General features: G+C 34.4%; 2 protein-coding genes across 2 annotated transcripts; one reads left to right on the forward strand and one right to left on the reverse strand.

Annotated features, from left to right (window-relative positions):
* Nucleotides 1-838: 838 nt before the first annotated feature.
* LOC113772864 (calcium-dependent protein kinase 8) lies at nucleotides 839-6,278 on the reverse strand. Its single transcript, XM_027317355.1, has 9 exons — nucleotides 5,899-6,278; nucleotides 5,057-5,671; nucleotides 4,143-4,266; nucleotides 3,882-4,025; nucleotides 3,048-3,200; nucleotides 2,828-2,943; nucleotides 2,507-2,674; nucleotides 1,942-2,181; nucleotides 839-1,405 (listed from the first exon to the last, which is right to left on the reverse strand). Exons 2-9 carry the CDS (start codon nucleotides 5,570-5,572, stop codon nucleotides 1,259-1,261), a joined length of 1,608 nt encoding a protein of 535 aa, XP_027173156.1. The 5' UTR covers nucleotides 5,573-5,671; nucleotides 5,899-6,278; the 3' UTR covers nucleotides 839-1,258.
* Nucleotides 6,279-18,827: 12,549 nt separating this feature from the next.
* LOC113774956 lies at nucleotides 18,828-20,258 on the forward strand. The gene is made up of 2 exons (XM_027319626.1): nucleotides 18,828-19,604; nucleotides 19,729-20,258. Exon 1 carries the CDS (start codon nucleotides 19,002-19,004, stop codon nucleotides 19,554-19,556), a length of 555 nt encoding a protein of 184 aa, XP_027175427.1. The 5' UTR covers nucleotides 18,828-19,001; the 3' UTR covers nucleotides 19,557-19,604; nucleotides 19,729-20,258.
* Nucleotides 20,259-20,360: the final 102 nt, after the last annotated feature.

The raw sequence follows: 20,360 nt of genomic DNA on the forward strand, positions 1-20,360 counted from the left end.
TATATATATATATATATATAAACTTATTCTGCGAAAAAGTTCACATTGCCAAGATTGAGCAAAATATTTCAGCAGAATCAAATGTTGATTTAGTCATGACCATTGCTACAGCTATTCATTGGTTTGATCTTCCAACTTTCTACCAACAAGTCAAGCGGGTAATGAAAAACCCCAATAGAGTAATTGCAGCATGGTCTAACAATTTTTTTGTTTTGCTTTTATGCTGATTCATTTGGGAAGCCACGGTCCATGTTCATAATTGAGGAAGATTATAGGACCATAGACTTCCCATTTGTGCCAGTGGCAGGACTTGAACACACAGGGCCATTTTGAGCTTAAAATGGAAAAGTTAACGGAATTGGATATCTATTTTACTTTTCATAAACTCATGGTCTGCATATCAGACTGCAAAAGAAAGGGGGTTGATCTCTTGAGTGAAGATTTGGCGAAAGATTTTACCCTTGCTTGGAATGAAGAAGGAAAACAAGAAAAGGTTGGTGGTACATGGCCTGTTTATATGAGGATTGGAAAAGATGGGAACCAGTAGTAGTAGTGTAACTCGAAAGAAAGCTTGCTTTCGTAATAACTCTGGATTTGTTTTCCTATTGAAAACTTCATCTGCATATCATTATTTTTTTGTTTTCGATGCAAGGGCTTTGTGAGTTCAATGATTCACATCACTAGGTTGAAAGTGTAAAGCATGGATCAAGAAAATAAGGGTAGACTTCTTTATGTTAGTACAAGTATAATGCAGACCAAAAGCAGGGCATTCAGGAGCACAAAGCTATCTGCAAAGTTTGCAGTAACATGCATAGTATCCATGCGAAGACACAGGCAATTGAAAATATCCACAAGCAATAGGGGAACTTTACGAATCCATTCTTTTGAAAATTGAAATGACAACCCAATTACAACATTCCAGGATCCAAAACTTTTAAGACGGATTGTTTGGAAGTGTGTAACGAAACTATTTACAAGAAGAAGCAACAAATCCTTCATCCTTGACCACATTTCCAACTCACACAGAAAAAGAATAACAAATTACAATATGTAACGAAAACCCAAGACCATTGTTGGACCTGACACCTTGTTATCCCCCTCGAACCATATCACAGACGGTAAAAAGGCGTGGGAAAAGAAACAAAAAAAAACACATCAAAAAGGGTAAAAGATTTATATTCAAACTCATAAGATGCTCTTTTTCCAAGTCTTCAATGAGTGGGCTAGAAAATGTTGTCCTCTTTTGAGTTATCTACCCTCACATTGTCACCTCTATCGAGCCATCCTTCATCAATTTCAAGCTGAGGTTGTTGTATCGTTCTCTTGAATATTGTCTTGATGCCTTTCTCCAATCTGTGCCTGCCGTCATCATTGTTGCGAACTCCTCGTAACTTATCCGTCCGTCCTGAAACAAAACATGAAAAAAACAATTAATCTCCATGTAATGCTACTCTAGCAAAAGCTTAGCCAATACAAGCTTCGAATTCAAAGTACATCTTCAACCCTGTATGAAACAAGTTGCTTGGATTCTCCTTGGAAAACAAAGGCAAGACAGCAATATTAACAATGACGGAAGCCAGCTATAGATCACTCTCTAAAGACAGCAAAAATGATCCTCAAAAGAAGAAAATTCAAGGGCAAGCAATGTTTAAGTAAAGATACAAATGACCCACAAATTCAGATTCAAAAAGCTATGTGCACTTTCTCACAATCTCATATGTATTCTGTCCAACGGGATAGGATCAACAACCACACTGCCCCAGCCTCCCAACCCCCAAAATATAACTACAAAGAAATAAAAAGGGGAGAAAAAAACAAAGACTTCTTCAACATAAAAGGAAAACTATGTAACTGATAAATACCATAATAAGAATCAAGGCAACTCTGAAAGCGAAAAGGAGCTTTCTAAAAGCACAAAAAATTTCTAGTGAAATAACTTGCCTTGTCAGTGTCTACATCCTGAATAATGGCTTTAATTACTTCTTCACTATTGGCATCAACTTCATCAGCATCAGCTAAGGCAGATCTTAGCTCATCTATTTCTATATAACCACTTTGATCTCTATCAAAGAAATCAAAGGCTTTTTTAAGGTGGTCATCATCATTGCCCATCTTTTTTAGGTGGACAGAGATCGCTACAAACTCCCCATAGTCGAGATATCCATCTTTATCTACATCACCCTGCAAAACAGTTTTTCTCATCACTTTCATGCAAAAAACTATGGATGCAAGAAAATTATAATCTACGTTACTTATATAGCATACAAATAATATTAAGCTAAATTACTAGATTGTGTTTTATAGTTAGAAGCAAAACACAATGTACAAAGAATGCCACTAGCAACTTGGTAACTCCAATAGGAATTTTCCATCTAAATGCAAATTCAGAAAAACAAGAAGCAGTTTTCCTGAAACAAAGTGAAGCATCCCATGGTGAACTGTGTGAACTTTATAGATTTCGTAAAACGCTGAACGATAAATTTTAAATTCTTGAGTTAGCACTTACAGCTTCCATAAGAATTTGAAGATCTGCTTCAGGCATCTGATGTCCAAGCTTGACCAATCCAGCTCTCAACTCGTTAATATCAATCTTCCCTTTGTTACCTGTATCCATTACCTGGAATCCCTCCTTTATTCCAGCAACTTCCTCCACAGACAAATGCTCCGCAATCACCTGAAGTTTTAAAAGCAGCTCAACAACAAGATACAAAGGAAATACTAGCCAAGTACTTCCTTTACTAGAAAATAGAATAAGCTGGCTCCAGAAATAGGGAAGCAATAAGTGCTAATTGAAATAGTTTATCCTCGTAAATTCCTAAGGCATTACCCTTAAAGCTCTTTTCTTCAATTTGTTCATTACAGAAAATTGCTTGAGCCTTGCTCTGACAGTTTCACCAAGAGAAACATTAGGAGCCTTCTTTGCATTTTGTACCCAAGGATGATCTGCACTCAGAAAGCAAATGTTGTCCTATAAGACTCCAAACTTCAGAATTTTGGAACCAAAGAAAATTTAAACATCACACTGAATTTCAAAGCACAAGCATTACCAAGCACTTCCTGAGCAGACAGCCGCTGCTTCGGGTCAGGATTGAGCATTTTCTTGACAAGGTCTTTTGCACTATCAGATACCTTCGGCCATGGGTCCCTTTTAAAATCCACGACAGATCTAATGATTGCTTGTGCAACTCCTTGTTCAGTTTCTGGTAGGCAACAAAGTATTCAAAAATGTCAAAGGAAATTAGATGAGTTCCATAGAAAGTCCTTTCAAAAGATTCATATTCTAGACTATAAAGATATGCATAGACCTGTGAACAAAAACAAAGTTTCTTTTGATGTCAATGAGCTTTAATGCTCCACTAAAATAACAATTATAAGTCCATTATTAGTTGACCATACAAACGAAGCATCAAAAATTACCAGCATTGTGCACCAATGCCAAATAGACGGAAGCAGGAGAAAAAATTATTGGAAATAGATAGAAAACAATGAGCTTCCAGAACAGCTTCCTTTTTTTGCGAGGTACTTTTTGCCATAATTTCCCAATGTACATCCCCAGTCCCCAGGTCCCACCTCCCACACATCCACCAAAAACAAAGACATTATCTTTCCCCATTGTTAAAGGAAGAACATTTACCTCGAAAAGTAAATGTTGCTTACCCTACTATATATCTCAGTTCTTCCGCAAATTTGTCATTCTACTTAGGACAGGTTTTATTTTTACCCTAACGCAATATTCTACTTAAGTGGCACCCATAAAAACAGTTAAACAAGCACTTAAACTCATGAAGCAATGACTGGAACAACAATAAAGACAATGGCAGCAAGAACTAATCATTTGCCACCCCTTTTTGATTGTGATAAAACTGTTCAAGGAGTCTGACCTGCCCAAAAAGGTGGAACACCACAGAGTAAGATGTAGAGAATTACACCAGCACTCCAGACATCCACTTCTGGTCCGTAATTTCTTTTCAGCACCTCAGGAGCCATGTAATAAGGACTTCCTACAATCTCATTAAATGTCTCACCTGCAAAACCATCCCATATAGAATGCAACTTTAGTCCATGGACCAATAGTTGCCATTCCTAGGCAACAAAAATGTTAAGTTGGAATTACCAAACTGCTGAAAACTGAAAAAGATTACCAGGCTTAAAGATCACAGAAAGCCCAAAATCAATAGCCTTCAATGGCGCATTTTCTTTCTTATTCCCAAACAAGAAATTTTCAGGCTTAAGATCACGATGCATGACTCCATGTTTATGGCACACCTGCAACAAAATAGAAGACTTGTGACACACGTAGAGCAAGCTTTAAACTCTTTTAGGACTTCCAAAGTGAAGCAATACAGCATGCAGGATTAATTAAAAAAAAAAACAAAGCGCTCTAAAAAGCTAATCCAACTAATACTCAAATATAATATCTTGGAAAGTGCTTTATCCACAGGCTTAAAAGAGCATGGAGCAAAAGAGACAAATGGCCGAAAACAAGTTCTCAACCACAAGGTTGGTTGATGTTACATGATACTAACTTCCTTAGGTGCTGACATGGGAAAAGAAAAGTATTTTGCAATTAAATAAAAGAAATGGACATCTGCAAGGTCACAGAGTTAATCACAACTAAATCAATTTGCAAGGCTCGGAAAACCTTTTCAAACATTACCGACTCCTGATCTCTGAGAATTGAAATGTTGAACAGCCAAGAAGATGTCTTTAAAGACCAATCAGGATTCTCATTGAACAATATCCATAAAAAGAAAATAAAAATTACAGGACTGATTAATGTAGTTTCTGACGAAAGCAAATTAGCAACTCCCATTCCTTCCTCACAATCCATGGCTCCCCGTGTACCCCCAATTTATAAAATGTCTCACCAGTTCATAGGAATTGTTTTAGATACTGTTCGTGGTTTGAGTCTCAATCAAACTACACTGATCAAACACACATGCATATCACGATCTAAAAAGTAATCCAGCAGTTGTAAATGGAAAGTATTGATCAAACACATGTGCATATCAAAGCATAAAGAAAAAAATCAAGTAGGAAAAGTATAGATTTTCACCTGAATAACTTCAACAATAGTGCGAGTTACAGTTGCAGCAGCCCTCTCAGTATAGTGCCCCCTGGCAACAATCCGATCAAACAATTCACCACCTTCACACAACTCCATAACCAGGTGGACTGCGTTATCATCCTCGTAAGTATCCTTCAAGCTCACAATATTGGGATGTCTAGGCAAATGCTTCATGATCTCAACTTCTCTTCTGACATCCTCAATATCTACTCTTGTCCTGAGCTTCTTCTTTGATATGGATTTACAGGCAAAAACTTCTCCAGTTGATTTGTCAGTAGCCAAATAAGTAATCCCAAATTCGCCCCGGCCGAGCTCTTTCCCCAGTTCATACCTCTGCTCAATTTCGTGCCCTGTTGGATCATCCAATACATAGGACTTGTGTCCACCATTACCAACAGCTGCATAGTTCCCACCATACTCAGCAAAAGGATTTGGCTTATTTTTCCCCTTTTTCTTCACTTGTCCATCTTCAGATGTTTGCGGTACTGCACAACAATTCCCCATAGATCAAACCTTCAACAAGCTCACAACTTTCTTCCTCTTCAGCCAAAGGGGTCACCAGGCTCGACTAATACAGTAGCCCAAACCTATTTTCAGCTTTTTCTGTGACAAGACAGACAAACAAAAGAGAATAAAGCTTCAAAGTTTTGTGAATCAAACCTTCAATCTCCAACCTTTTTGGACATTTTAGCCAAAAGGGTCTCAGAATTACACCAAAGTGATGGTCAAAACCAATCAAAATTTCATCTTTCCAATAAAAATGCAGAGAACATAATAAAACAAAAAAGTGGATTCGCAAACTTCAATAATAGGAGAGGTCAAGAACCCACCTGGGATTTCAAAGATCTCCCAAAACCCAAATGAATTCTAACTTTTTGATGAAAAGGGATGACAAAACCTCAATCAGCTATTGAATTTCGAAGAAAAATTCTGATGCCCAAGAAAATACAATAAAAAAAATTGTAGAGGTACTGTTTGTCTAAAGTTCAAGGATATGGAGAATTCAGTGGAAGTTGTCGGAACATAAACGCTTAAAAATATGGGAGGCCGACGAGGTGATTTAAGGATTAAAAGAAGGAAGAAGAAGCCGAGAAGAGGAATTTAGCGTGTGAATAGAGGAAGACGGAGTCGGAGATAGATAAAAGTCAAATCCATTTCCTGGGGACTTTCCTCCTACCCCGTCTCCTTTCGTTTTCTCTCTCCCACTCCTCTCTTTGAAGTGAGAAAAAGTAAAGAAAGGCCTAATTTTTTTGCATTCCCATTTTGTCCAACGGAAAACTTCAAATTTTGAAAAATGGCAAGTTATCATTCGGATGCTATTCCTCTCAAAAAGGGGAAAAAAAAAACTAATAATATCCGGTATTCGCTTTTGCATGGATTTACTGAGCTACCCTTTTCTTCTTCTTGGTTGACTAATTCTCTCTTATTAAGTCAAGTAGGACATACTCTATTACATTATTGTTATCTAGGTCATCAGCCTTCTAGAACTACTAAGTAGAAATTTGCAAGTGCAATAATTCTAATTTTAATTAATATTAGATGTTAAAATATTTACTATAAGATAATTATTTTTATTTTCGAGTGCTAAAAAAAGTAGAAGAGTTAAATTACTATGAAAAATAAGCTTATAAAGGAAACGGAAAATGTCTCCATTATTGATAATGAAGAAAGTTGAGTGAGTACAATCTTTTTCTCAATCTACTTATTTTTTTTTTTTCAATCAAAAAATATTGTTTAACGTTTATTTGGATGCTATGTTGCACAAAACTTACACTAGATCATGAACGAGTAATATTTGAAGTACTCGATGTATTCTCTTATTAACTTGGAATTGTTTGCTTGAACTTGAATAATTAGCTTTAGCAACTGCAATTAGTTAGGTGACATCATTTAAGTATCAAGCTCATTAGTATGCTATCTATTACATAAAATTTGACAAACAATACATAAGCAATTATCTCAATTAAAAATGCAGCATTGTTTTTCAAAGGATGAATATAGCTTTACATTGATTTAACATGGAATTGTTATATTTTATGCACTCATCAATACCAACTCCATCACAATGCAATATTATATGATCGCAAAAGGAGCTGGTTAAAGTTTCCAAAAAAAGGAGTTCAAATTTTGGTCTTGAAGTCAATCTTTTTCGACAGTGTCTGCATAATTTACATTAAACAAGGCTAAAGAGTTTACTTCAAAAGAATCTTTTGTTTGAAGAAGTATTTTGAGCCATATATGACTAATTTTCACAAAGACATGCTAAATAGGTAATTAGTCTCTTCATACGAATTATACATTTTAATGAGTAATCCTACAATGCTTTATTTTGATGAAAGTTTTCTTTTCTATCCTATTGGACATTAACTTGCTCATGTTCAACTTTCTAAATTAATTACCAAATATACATCTTGTACTCTATTTTTACATGATGTGTACGTTTCATGGCATATTATTATCTTATCTCATTTTATCACTTTATATTGTTAGACGATGCGTTATTCTTGCGTATTCTTGATGAGTTTTCACCAAATGTGATTGTCGTAATCAAAAAATAGAAAAATGAATTCATTATTCAAGGACATATCACCCACTATTTTCTTTTTCTTTTTAACATGTAATTAACATATAATATTTGTTCTACACTTAATCAGACATACAAGTCACCAATTCCACTAAAATCCTAATTTTCGATTACTTATGTAATCCATGTGATTGGGTTAAAACCAATCATGGTATTCATAACATGAGAGAAAATACTGATATTTTTATTACCAAAATAAAAAAAAGAAGAATCTATGGGATGTAAAATTGGAGCAAAATGCCCCAATACCCTCAAACTATTACAAAATATACTTTTTGGCCCTTCAATTATTAAATAGATAATTTTAACCCTCCAATTAATTAAAACATATATTTATAACCCTTTTGTTAAATTTAGTCATTATATCTAACAGAATAGTGGATATTGTTCTTGATACTTTTGGTGTTGTTCTATTGGACATAATGATTCAAACAGACGAAACGGCTGAGTATACATTTTAATTAGTTGAAAGGTTAAAATTGCTCATTTAATAGTTGGATGATCAAAAATTAAAATTTGTAATAGTTTGAGAGGTATTAAAGCATTTTGCCCTATAAAATTGCAAGGGGTTGAAGAGGACATAAAGGTCATTGCAGCATGGTCAGCGATGTATAATTCCGTTAAGAAAAGCCGGCTGCAGCTTAACCACTTATGCACGCGGGTCCACGTGCATGGTTGTCATTGGTTGGATTTTGACCACTTAACTACTTTCTGGAAGCCTACAAGTAGCCCCTCAAGATATTCTCTTATTACACGTACGCCCCTCTTACTCATGCCTCCTGCGGTCAACTCCAGGACTCTATGCAAGGTCTACATGGTAATTGCATAAAATTCAATGGCGACCATTGCTGATATTAGCCTTTTTGACTTTTCTTTTAAAAAAGAAAGAAATAGTAACCACAATTGGCACGGTATCAGCCTAATGTTCTAATGACTGCTGCGTGCCTGCAGGCTGCAGCTCCTTCCATTTTTACGCAAGAAATTCAAGCATTAGGTGACAAGGATTTCTTTTCTTTTTTTTTTTCTAAAATTTTGAGCAATTATATATAGGTTTTTCAGTATTTTTTTTTTCATAAATCATTGGGGAAGGAAGGTTTTAAAGTTGTGATTGTTTGTGTTGAATAGCATACATCCAAAGCTTAGGATATTAGCACAATTACAAGTTTTCAAAGTTTTATTTCTTTTTTCTGAAAAAAAGAGTTTAATTTCCTTAACTGATTGAAAAGAAAAAGGTTAATTGAATTTGTTCTTTCTTGATTGCTTTAACTTTTTAGCTATTCATAGCTCTTGTTTTGTAATTTTGAGAATTTAATAGTTTAACTTTATATTCCAAACAAATACTAATCTATGTAATTTTTTTGACAAAAAACTTTTATAATTGAGATAATAACAAACATTCGAAATTTTATTTTGTGTGTGTATAAAATTGAATTTTAAGTACTTGTCGCACAAACACTTTCTTCACAATTATGAAACTTCTTTTATATAGCTCATTTGCAAGAACTTATAATTTTACCCAAATAACGTATGTTCTTTTGTGAAATAACATCTTTCTCCTTGAGTAGCATACCTAAAGAAAATTGATGAACAAAGCGAATTAAATGCTTTTAACTGAATGAAAGCAAAAGGTTACATTTTGATTAATGAAAATTAATGAGATTGAAAAAAATTTCAAATTATTTGTCTGACAGAGAAATGCGCCTATTGACTCAAGAAAGTAGAACAATCGTTGAAAAATATTGTGTTTATTGAAAGAGAAATTTATGAAGTTTTGAATAAATTGATTTAGCATTATAAGATTCTCAGTCTAATGCATTAAAAGGACAATGTTAGTCTTGCTTTAAAGTATAGGTGGCAAATCAACCCATTTAATTAAATTTATCCATACCCACTCATGAATATATGGGTATGATAACTTAAGTTTTTTCATATGGGTATAAATGGGTTACCCAATAAATGGGTATTATTGGGTAACCCATCAAACCCAATTAACTTATTTAGAATTATTTTCTCCCAAATCTCCTCTCTTCCCCAGCCCATTTTTTTTTTTCAGATTTTTCATTTTGTTATGATGTTAACTACTTTTATTTCATTATTATTGTTATTTGTTGGTTTTATTTTATCATTTTATTTTCTCTTAATTTGTTAATTTACTTATTTTTTAGCATTACTAAATTATGATAAAGTTTTAGCCTCTTTTCCTACATTTTCAAAATGAAATTTTAAATTTACACATGAAAAAAATATTAGAGGTTCAAAATTTTTGGATTAAGTTTTTATGTTAATTTTTATAGTACTTAATTTAAATTTTTAAATTTTTATTATTCAATTATTAAATAGTATGTAATTTTGCGACATAGAGTACGGATAGGAAAAAAATTGATAATTAGGCTTATTGAACATTATAAGTAAATATTTAAAACTAATGATGGGTGCAAAAAGTAGTATAAATTGATAACTTAGTTTGCAAAAATGAATTTAAATGAGTTTACAAAAGTTAAAATAAATGGGTTATAAATGGGTAACTGGGTTACCCAATTCATTTTTTGACTTACCCATTTATACCCATCTAATTAAATGGGGTATAAATGGGTTGACTCACTTATACCCATTATCCATTTTACCCAACCCAAACCCACCCAAGTCATCTATTTTGACACTTCTACTTTAAAGTAACAAAATATAGTCATTACCTTATACAAAGAAAACATTTCGACATAAAAAGAATTTGATTGATCTAATATTGCTTTAAGATAACCAAATATATATATATATATTTATATATATAATCTCAGACAAGAAGACGAGTAGATGCATAAACTATTCAATTACATATTTGGAAATTTTTTAATGCCTTTCTTGAAAGAAAATAAAATTTGGTTAGAATCGGCATATAATAATTGAGAACTTTGAGAAATAATTAGTGAACAATCGAAAATCAACCATACTTTGAAGATCATGTATTGCACATGATTTTTCAAATAAAAAGAAAATCAATCTATGAAATTATAGAAAAGTGATATTTGAATCAAAGCATTTTGAGAGAATTCATAATCACATTTTTAAAAAGATTCATTATTGTTGATTTATCATTTGACTGTGGTTTTAAGATCCCATTTGGATCGTCATTTTTAGAAATTTTTGTAAAAAAAAAAAAAAATTCTAGCAATTTGATATATGTGACTTAAAATGATAATTGACAAATGTGTTTACAAAAAATGTAAAAATATTTTTGTGAAAAATCGCAATCCAAAAATAGACTTTTTTCCTAAAAAAAAAAAAAGCATTTTACGAAATGCCATCAATTGTCACTTCCATATCCCGCAAAATAAAGTCAAGTGGTCACCGGTGGATGGAAGTGTAGTCTTCCCAGTTAGATTCGGTATGCATTAAAAGCACCGCCTATTTTGAGCTGGCCGGTCAGACTCGGCGATTTGACTTTGAGTGTAACGGTTAATTAATAAAAGATTGAATTTAAATATCCTTACTCGTGGGCTAACCCGGCCATCGAATATTGACTCTGTAGTCTATTTTATCTACATATATAACCCATCATTTTTTTTTTCAGATACTGAATCAGGACCGTCAAATACCTTTTATTTTTTTTCAATACAAGAGAAAATTTTTTTAAAAAAAAATTATTTCTGAGGTAGGATCCAACGATGTGTGACAAATCATGCAAACCACTAACCAGGTCCAAACTGTCCAAAAGAGCATCCTAATCCCAATTACCAAATTAATTCCAACTTTTGATCTTTTTCTTGAATCAGTCGTAATCATTTCATTAGTCTTCTTAAATCCAAATTACTAGCATCATGAGGATGATTATCCCTAGGGGCTGGAATTTATAGCATCATCGGATGAAAAAAAAAAGGACAAAAAATAGAGAGAAGTCAATGGTTGTTGAACCTTGTTTGATCAGGGAAAAAAAAATTGCTGACCGTTTTATTATAAAAATGCAAAATTTGTCCTGAATTGGGTGTGTTTGGATGAAAAGATAATTTGATATATTATTTAAAATAATTACCGTAATACTTTTTATGATATGATATATATGAAATAAAAAAAATGCATTGAAAAATGTGTTTTTGATGGAAGCAAATAATTTTGGGCCAAATAATTGCTATCCAAACACTATTACATCCCTAGCAAAACTCTAATCCTAATTGAAGGAAAATTTGTCAATTGGGCAATGATAATATGACATGTTACACCCTATCCACAAGACACTTGTATACAACGATGGCATCAAGGGTCTTCCTTAGTGTGTTACTCTGTCAAGGATCCAAACCCCATTAGCAGGAGGGAATGTTTTCAAGCTGCTAATCATAGATTAATTATTTTAGAAGATTGAATATTTATTATAACTTTCTGCAGATATTCCAAACATTATGTATTTGAACCAAAATTTGATCTGGTACAGCCAAATATTAATTTTACCAAAATAATTAAGTAACAAAATCATGCATGCATCTCGTGTGAGATGTCTTACCAAATTTTTGGAGAAGAATCATAACAGATGAAAACTGCAATGATTTGTTGCTCTGTAAAATCATGAGACCTTTTGACATTGGGATGGACTTTTCCATGGCCCTTTGGCTGCTTTTTATGTGCTTTATTCATAAGGCATTCACGGGATATGATTTACCACCAAAAGCCTACGCCATGCACAATGATCAAACCATACCACAAAACACAATTCCTAACTAAGCAAACTTGATAAGTAATATTTTTTTTTTGTTTCTTGGAAGTGAAAAGAACTGCTGAGCAATATATTATTATATCACAGAAACTAAGTGATATATGTCGCTCCCATTCGAGTAAAACTTGACAAATCTGGTTTTAAGAATATGTATATGTTTTGACAGCAATAGGTAAATGACAAAGCTTAATTATACTTCCAAAAAACATAATATTGATATGTTGCAAAAACATGAAAACCATCGGTGTGAGATTCTTTCTAGTCTATATATGTGAGCTACAGACCTCAATAAATTCAAGTATAAAGAAAATGATATGTACACTCAATAGCTAGACTCCAAAAACGAGTTTGATGGGAAAGACTGGCAATTATGGGAGTGAAGAAGACTTGGCCGCCAATGATTTCCTCTAGCTGGCTCGATGCATACATGTATCTCGTGAGCAGCGTTCAGCCTTCTTTAGGTTTAGGCTTCTTCCATAAGACTACACGGAGGAGGAGGAAATAAAGAAGTCATCCATTAGTGTACAAAACTGACTGACAACGAAATGGATCATAATGTATCATATGCTGAGTGCTAACACATCATATATATATATATATGTAGATCCGTGTACATATAAAAATTGTTACATTTTTCGTGAACACATTTTTCAATCACTTTTTTATTTCATATATATCAAATCGCTACAGTAATTTTCTACAAAAAATTCAGAAAAATGCAATCCGAATATGATAATTTTTCATGATTTAATTAACTTGTATGAATATGTTTTATTAGATTAATTATCCTTTTGCTTGATGAAGACATAAGGGCTCTACTCGTATTCTGTCTCAAGTCAAACAAGAATGGCTGATCCTTGATGTTCACTATGCTATGTGCCCTTTTTTTTTTTTTGGACTGCCATAGTACCTTGGAATGACCTTCAACCTCTCCTCAAATCTCCTGTTAAATTTTTTTCCTTCTTTCTAATTTATTTCTTCACTAAAAAGTAAAAAATTATTGATTTGTTTCGAATATGTAAAATCTTTTATGTTTAATTAGAATTTAACCACTTTCATTCTCCACAATGAATAATCCAACCGTGGAACATAACATCATCGCCTGAGCAAAGAGTCTAAGCCAACTGCATCATAACAGAACCAAGATCTTTGTTTGACTATGAAGTGTTTATACATTTAAACACAGTGAAATGATCCAGGCCGCTAGATGCATGAGATTTTGTCGACTCCATTACATGAATAAATTAAAATTGAATCCACTACAATAAAATGTATTAAGATGTATCCCTGCTGTTAGTTCAGGATTCAATTCCTAAACTGACATAGAAATGGTGTGGAAAGGAATTAGAGGGTAATATATATATATATATTTATATCCCTTAGGTTTAGCGTAATTTAGTATGTTATTTTTATTATCATTTTTTTGGGGTAGAAAAATTCTTGTTTGAATTGTTATTTTTTGAAGAATTTTCTTTTCATTTTTTATGAGTATTCTTTTTATATAGATGAATAAATTAAAATTTAATCCATTCAATAAAATGTATTAAGATGTATCCCTTCTGTCAATTCAAGATTCAAATCCTGGACATGATAGTTAGGATAGGAAAGATGTGGGAAGGAATGAGAGGGTTATATATATATATCCATTAGGTATAGCGTAACATAGATAAGATCCCATAGGATTAGTAATTTAGATAACACACACGTAAATATAATATAAGAGCATTGGATGCGAAATTAAGACTTCATAACATATTTTTAGTTCTGAGAGCGTATTTTCAGAGTCTTTTGCCAAAATAATTTTTTTTTTTCAGAAAATATTCTTACAATGATTCAACTCCAAATTTTATTACTAATCTAATCTTCCGACCTTATCCCCTAACAAGGAGCAACCTACTCCACGCATTCTCAATCAAATTCTTCAAACTCAATCAAATTCTGGTTACCACCATTATTCAAGACTTTTTGGGTGAAGAGAGTTACGGTAGAGTAACAAACAAAAGCAGAGTAGAGTATTATAGTCACAAAGAGGAAAATGGATTCAGAGTAAAGTATTATAGTCATGTAGGGGATTTTTGGACTATATTAATGGCTAGTGAACGAGTTTACCCTTTTTAGGAATATTTTTTGTAAAGGGAGTTATTTAGGCAAATAACTCTAGATTTTCATGCTTATGCTGCTATCAAGGTTTGTAAAATCGGGATCCTACATAGGATCGATTTTAGTTTCACAGGATCGGATCGTAGAATCGTAAGATCCTACCAAAAGCTCTTAATTGCAATTAAAGGTTGCAATTCTTTGATAAATTACAAATATACCACAAATATTTTCATTTACTTGCAAAATAGAGCTTCGTATTTCACAAATTTACAAAAAAATTGTAGGATCGTACGATCCTACCGATCCTACGATCCTACGATCCTACACGATCCTACCGATCCTGCTACGATTCTATGCGATCCTACAAAAATTAATACGATTTGCGACTCTGCATACGATCCGGATCGATTTTAGTTATCCGGATCGTAGGATCGTACGATCCTACGATCCGGATCGCGATTTTGACAACTATGGCTGCTATAGATTTTAAAGTAAATTGACTACAGAATGCACTTTCGAGATTTAATTATACTACAACTTTTCAGCATCTTGTTGGAGAAATGAAAGGCAGTAAGCTGTTACGTACGATACACGATGAGTTACTCTTGGTGAGTTAATTTAACGTCATCCTGTGTTGTGACTACTTTGAATGAACGACATATATAGTATGCAGCATGGATCACATAGATCACTCAAAATAGAAATTTTTTTGGGTTTTAATAATTGTTTTCAAGGATCTAAACTATCATATTCATTAGTTCATTTGGGTATTTGACCCTGCCAGGGAGTGTTTGTAGCGCCCACTGTCGTATCTTGCACGTCCGGGTTGCAGATAAAGCTAATTGATTTGCAGACTACTAGAGTCCTCTAGATAGTGTGTGTGTGTGTGTGTTTTTTTTTTCCACTAATTAACATGGGTCAAAAGTTCTAGAAATCCATCTAGAACTGGAAATCTAGAACTGCAAGAAAAATGGAAGAATGTGCTATTCATCCTGAAACATATGTCACATGTATGAAAGCCAGTGCATGTAACTGATGTTGAACATCCTACGGTGTACAGAAGAAGAATCGGTCAGAAAACAATGAGATAAACCTTAGTTTAAGAAAATGACTTTGGTGTACCATGTGTAATTAAGAAAATGACTTGGTGTACTCTTCTTGCGGATTGACGAGTTCGGTAAGCGATCAAGAAGCTTCTCACCCAAATTGAAACGATGACTGAGTCATCCCCTGGGTTTTTGTTTTCAAAGACTCAGAAGACTGGAAGGAAAAATTGGCCAATTAAATTTGTGCCCTCTTCATTTTGGCTAATGTTAAGGAAGGCCCTTCAATTCTTTTCTTTTCTCCTTTTAATATAGACAGAGTTATTCGTTTATCACTTCACAAGGTCTTTTGTATTTTGCCTTGTACAAACCTACAGTTGAGTTTCTTTTGCCATGATCTGGCTGCAGTTCCAACAATCATGGAGTAATGTATGCCAGTCTCTTTTCTAGATGAATGAGTAAGGTGTACCATACAGACTTATTAATTTAACACAGTAGGTATTCTGGCATGGGTTCATAACTCAGCCTCATTCCTTCGTGCTTTGTTTCCCCCATCCCCACTTAGCGGCTCTTTCTCTTTCACTTTGGAAAGTCAACAAAAGACTTCCCTTGCATGGAAGTTTCCAATATTGTAAACTAGACTAATGGGGATAGGTTACTATTAGGTTTTCAATGCAAAATACTTCTTGCGTCCCGTCTACTCAAAACATTTTTAACATTTTCTGGTGCTAGCTAGGTTAAAGGAAAACTAGACTAGGTGGTTCAACCACCAATTTCTTTGCCAATCGCATCCCATTCGTTGGTAACCTTGCTCGACCAATTTGTGTGAAGCAAATGTCATTAAATACTTGCATATAATTGCTGTCTTAACTTTATATTCAGGCCAATGAGGCTTTAATCTAACTGGAAAACCAAATGGTAGAATGTTTTGGATCGAGTTGAATTTACATCAATCTAGTACTAACAATATTGTGTAGAACTACTACATGTTATAAGCTTGTTCGGATTGCAATTTTCTGAAGTTTTTGTAAAAAATATATTGTAGCGATTTGATATATGTGAAGTAAAAAAGTGATTGGAAAATGTGTTTACAGAAAAACGTAGAGATTTTTTAGTGAAAGATCCCTTTCCAAACAATTTCCAATTCCTTGTCCTTTTTAGATGGATTCTTTAGTTCTGGTCTTGTATGAAACACCAAGTATACGCAGAATGAATTGCAGTCATGCTTGACGAAAAAGTCCACTGGAATCCACTTCTTGAATATCATCTGTGTTGGTACATCGTTGTAGCACTTGATTCTGGTGGAGTAGTCAAAGTTGCCGTCGTAGCCGCCTAGGCAGAAACATCAAATATATACTTTAATTGTACTGCTAGATCTGTTTTAACTTTCAATTGTTGTAAACAAGCCACCGAGCTTAGCTCCCTGGCTATCAGGGAGGGACTTAAATTTTTCCTTGGACTGTAGGTGGGGAGTTCAAATCCCACCTGTAACAAAAAAAATCTAATAGGCTCATCCTTCTTGTAAATTATGATAGAATATGTTATACAACTGTTATCCTTGCCAGGAAAAAAAAAATTGCTGTAAACATATTGGAACTTTTGACATTATAAAATGATTAGATTTTGCTGTAAACATATTGCTATTGCTGTTTTCAATCACTACATATACCGAAAACATTGAGGCATGTTGGTCTTGGTGGTTTTCTATCACCACTCCACAATGGGCATTGGTTATGGTGAGTTCTGTAATTCGAATTTTTAGCCTTCTCCTAAGTATGGAGTATCCTTGAACCAAAAAATGTACTATTGGTGTTATATTGTTGATATCATAGCATTGGAAAAATATGGATTTTGTTGATAGTGAGAATTTTGCAGCTTCTTTAGTAAAATTGTAAATGGTATTGGTTCCCCAAAAGTAAATTGAAATCCAACAAATGATGGATTTCGAAAAGGTAAAGAAAATAAAGGTTAATCACGAACAAATAGTCAAAGTTATTTGTGTTAGAAAGTGATAAATCAATGATGAACAACACAAATTCAGCATGTTGAGTTTTTTTTTTTTTTTTTGGGAACTCCACCCATTGTTTGCCCTCTCGAAATGCCTTATAGGATTTCCTGTAAATTGCTCAATGGTCAGCACAAAATTAGCCATATTTATTACAGTTGAGCTAGGCCTTGGAAACATAACCTAAATTAAGTTCACAATCGTAAGTAGGGGTGTTTCGCTCGCGAGCCGATCGCGAGCGGCTCGAATACGAGCTCGACTCGAACTCGTCAATATCGAGTTCGAGTCGAGCTCGAGCTAATTAAGTCGATCTCGAGCTCGAGCTCGAGCTCAAAAACATTAAGCTCCGCTCGCGAGCTCAATTATATATATTTTTTTTATTTTTTATTTTTTATTTTTATTTTAATAGTAAAATTACATATATATCCCTAATATTTTATTATTTGTTAAAAAAATTATTATTTTATTCATTTTTTTAAAAAAATTATTTTTTATTTTTTAAAAATAAAATAATTATAATTATTTTTTTTTATTTTTTAAGCTCGAGCTCGAGTTCGAGCTTCACAAAATTAACTCGAGCTCGGCTCGATTAGCCAAAGCTCGGCTCGAGCTCGGCTCGTTTGCACCCCTATCGTAAGGCGGACAACTTCTTGAGCATAGCCGCGTCAATTGAGTTTCATGAGCAGGTTTTGATAAGTCCAATATCGATTTATAAAATAAATAGCCTTTTGAACTGTCAGATTCAAGTCTAGATTAAAAAGATTCAAGTTCAACTAGCACATTAATACAAACTTCGGGCTCAAATTATACTCAGTCCAAACTCATAATTAAGTATATAATATATATACTTAATATTTATGAATTATTTTTAATTTTATATATAAATATAAATATTTTATTATTATAACATGTAAAATTACATATATTATATATGTCATTTAATAGAAAATTATGTATATTATTATTATTATTTTTATTATTATTATATATGAGTCGAAACTTAATCGGACTTGAGCCTAGTAAAACTCAGTCTCGACCCACATTTAATTCAGATCTATTAATCAAGTACAAACCCTGTTCGATCCTATTAAACATAAGGTTCATAGGACATTTTACGGGCCTAACAGACCGGGCTCAGACTAACGCAGCCTGGTCGATTGCCTTGATTGAGCATGCTTAACACTACGAACGAGTCGAAGAATAAATAATGATATTCAAGCCCAATACCCAATAAGTAAGAACAGATCCAACGGCTTTAATTTCATCCACTAAATTTTTTCGTGAAAAACTATCGGATAAGAGCGCTTTAGTAGTTCCTTGAGCTCTCTCCACTCTCCACTCTCTCAGGAGGCTGTTTTGATTTGAGGAGAGAAAGAAGAAGAAAAGGAGGAGCAAAGATGAGGTAACAGTGCTGAGGAAGGAAGAAAATGTCTTGTTATGGAAGCACTTGACAACCAGTAGTCATAAATTTCTACCCAAAATCACAGCTTTACCCAAAGATGATGAGTGGAGGGACGTTGCTTGTAAGCCGTTTCACAAGCTTCAGAACTCCATTACCAAGACCAAATAATGGTCGGTTCTCAATGCGAATATGCCACAAAAGAGGACAGGTAAGCGCTGGAGACATGAGCCCAAGAAGAACCCCATCCGCATTTTGCATCCCTTCTTCATTGAGAGTAATACTAGTCACAGCAGCATTGGCTGCAGCTGCATCAGCAGCCGTATTCTCTGCAGTCGCGGTGGAAGCAGGGGCAGATAGCGAAACACTGTCCAATGTGCCACAAACTTTGTCAGGAGAATGCAGTTCAGTTTCCGGCAAGGATGACTGCAAGAAGCCCCGGATTCAACGACCCAAGTCCAAGAAGGCCGAGACTTGCACGGTCAAGTGCGTCAACACCTGCATAAGAGGCGGCCTTGGATCCCCGGGTGAAGGCCCTCTTAATATCAGGAGGCCTCTGGTGGTTTTCAAGCAAGGCTTCCGCAGTCGTCAATACTGCTTGATTGAGTGCTCTGATATTTGTAATTTGATTGGTGACGGTGATGATGGACCATAGACTCTCCCACCAACTCCTCCTCAACCTCTTTTCTAAGTTCTCATGCCTGTAAATTGCTCACCATCCTTCCAATTTGTGATGCTTCTCATTTCCGTTAGCATGACAAGTTCATACTTCTAGTTTACAGAATAAACCAACTTTGCTAAAGATTCTACTTAGCTCAATTGAATAGGATTGCGTCCTTTTCTTTTTCCGCTTTGGCAAGACCGGCAAACTACGGCTATTCTATTACCAGAAGTCATTGAAGAAACTACTCAAGGAAGCTTACGTAAAAGAGCTGCAGTTATGAGTTTAGGACACATACAACCATGAATGCATCAAAACTCGGCAAGAAGTTTATCTGATTTAGTGGCAGATTTAGTTGTGGAAGAGGCCTACAAATATATGATGGCGTAGCAGTTTTTGGCAAATTCATGGAGGGAGTGAAAAATTTCTGTGTGACTTTCCTTCGACGCCAAAGATGGAGACTGCAGAGAGCTTTATTCTGTCCTTTCATCAGTTTGCACAGGCAAAAGTAAGAAGGGCTGTGAACTTTGCCCTCCGTAATTTTTCTGTGTTAGCAAATTCTCCTCATCTGTATGTGGCTATGCGCACGGAAGCTTGCGCAAATAACAAAAGCGTGGTTAGCTGCCATATATTTCGATGGCCCCGGAAAATATCCATGTCAAAGTAAGCTTTAGTAACCCTCTGTTGTCTCCAATTGTCCCCCCCCCCCCCCCCCCCCCCCCCTCATAATCTGCCGAATTGAACATTGCCAGGGAATGGAATCTTGGTGTAAGTTAAACTTAGGATGCGTATGTGCAG

Source organism: Coffea eugenioides, chromosome 6 (assembly GCF_003713205.1).
Source record: "Coffea eugenioides isolate CCC68of chromosome 6, Ceug_1.0, whole genome shotgun sequence".
NCBI classification, from domain to species: Eukaryota; Viridiplantae; Streptophyta; class Magnoliopsida; order Gentianales; family Rubiaceae; genus Coffea; species Coffea eugenioides.

Excerpts from the sequence above, each read along its gene's own strand:
- LOC113772864 (XM_027317355.1), bottom strand. The coding sequence starts at position 5,572 with ATGGGGAATTGTTGTGCAGTACCGCAAACATCTGAAGATGGACAAGTG. Across the intron at positions 4,267-5,056 it reads CTATTGTTGAAGTTATTCAG|GTGTGCCATAAACATGGAGT; the intron begins GTGAAAATCTAT and ends ATTTTGTTGCAG. Across the intron at positions 1,406-1,941 it reads AGGATGTAGACACTGACAAG|GACGGACGGATAAGTTACGA; the intron begins GCAAGTTATTTC and ends GTTTTGTTTCAG.
- LOC113774956 (XM_027319626.1), top strand. The coding sequence starts at position 19,002 with ATGATGAGTGGAGGGACGTTGCTTGTAAGCCGTTTCACAAGCTTCAGA.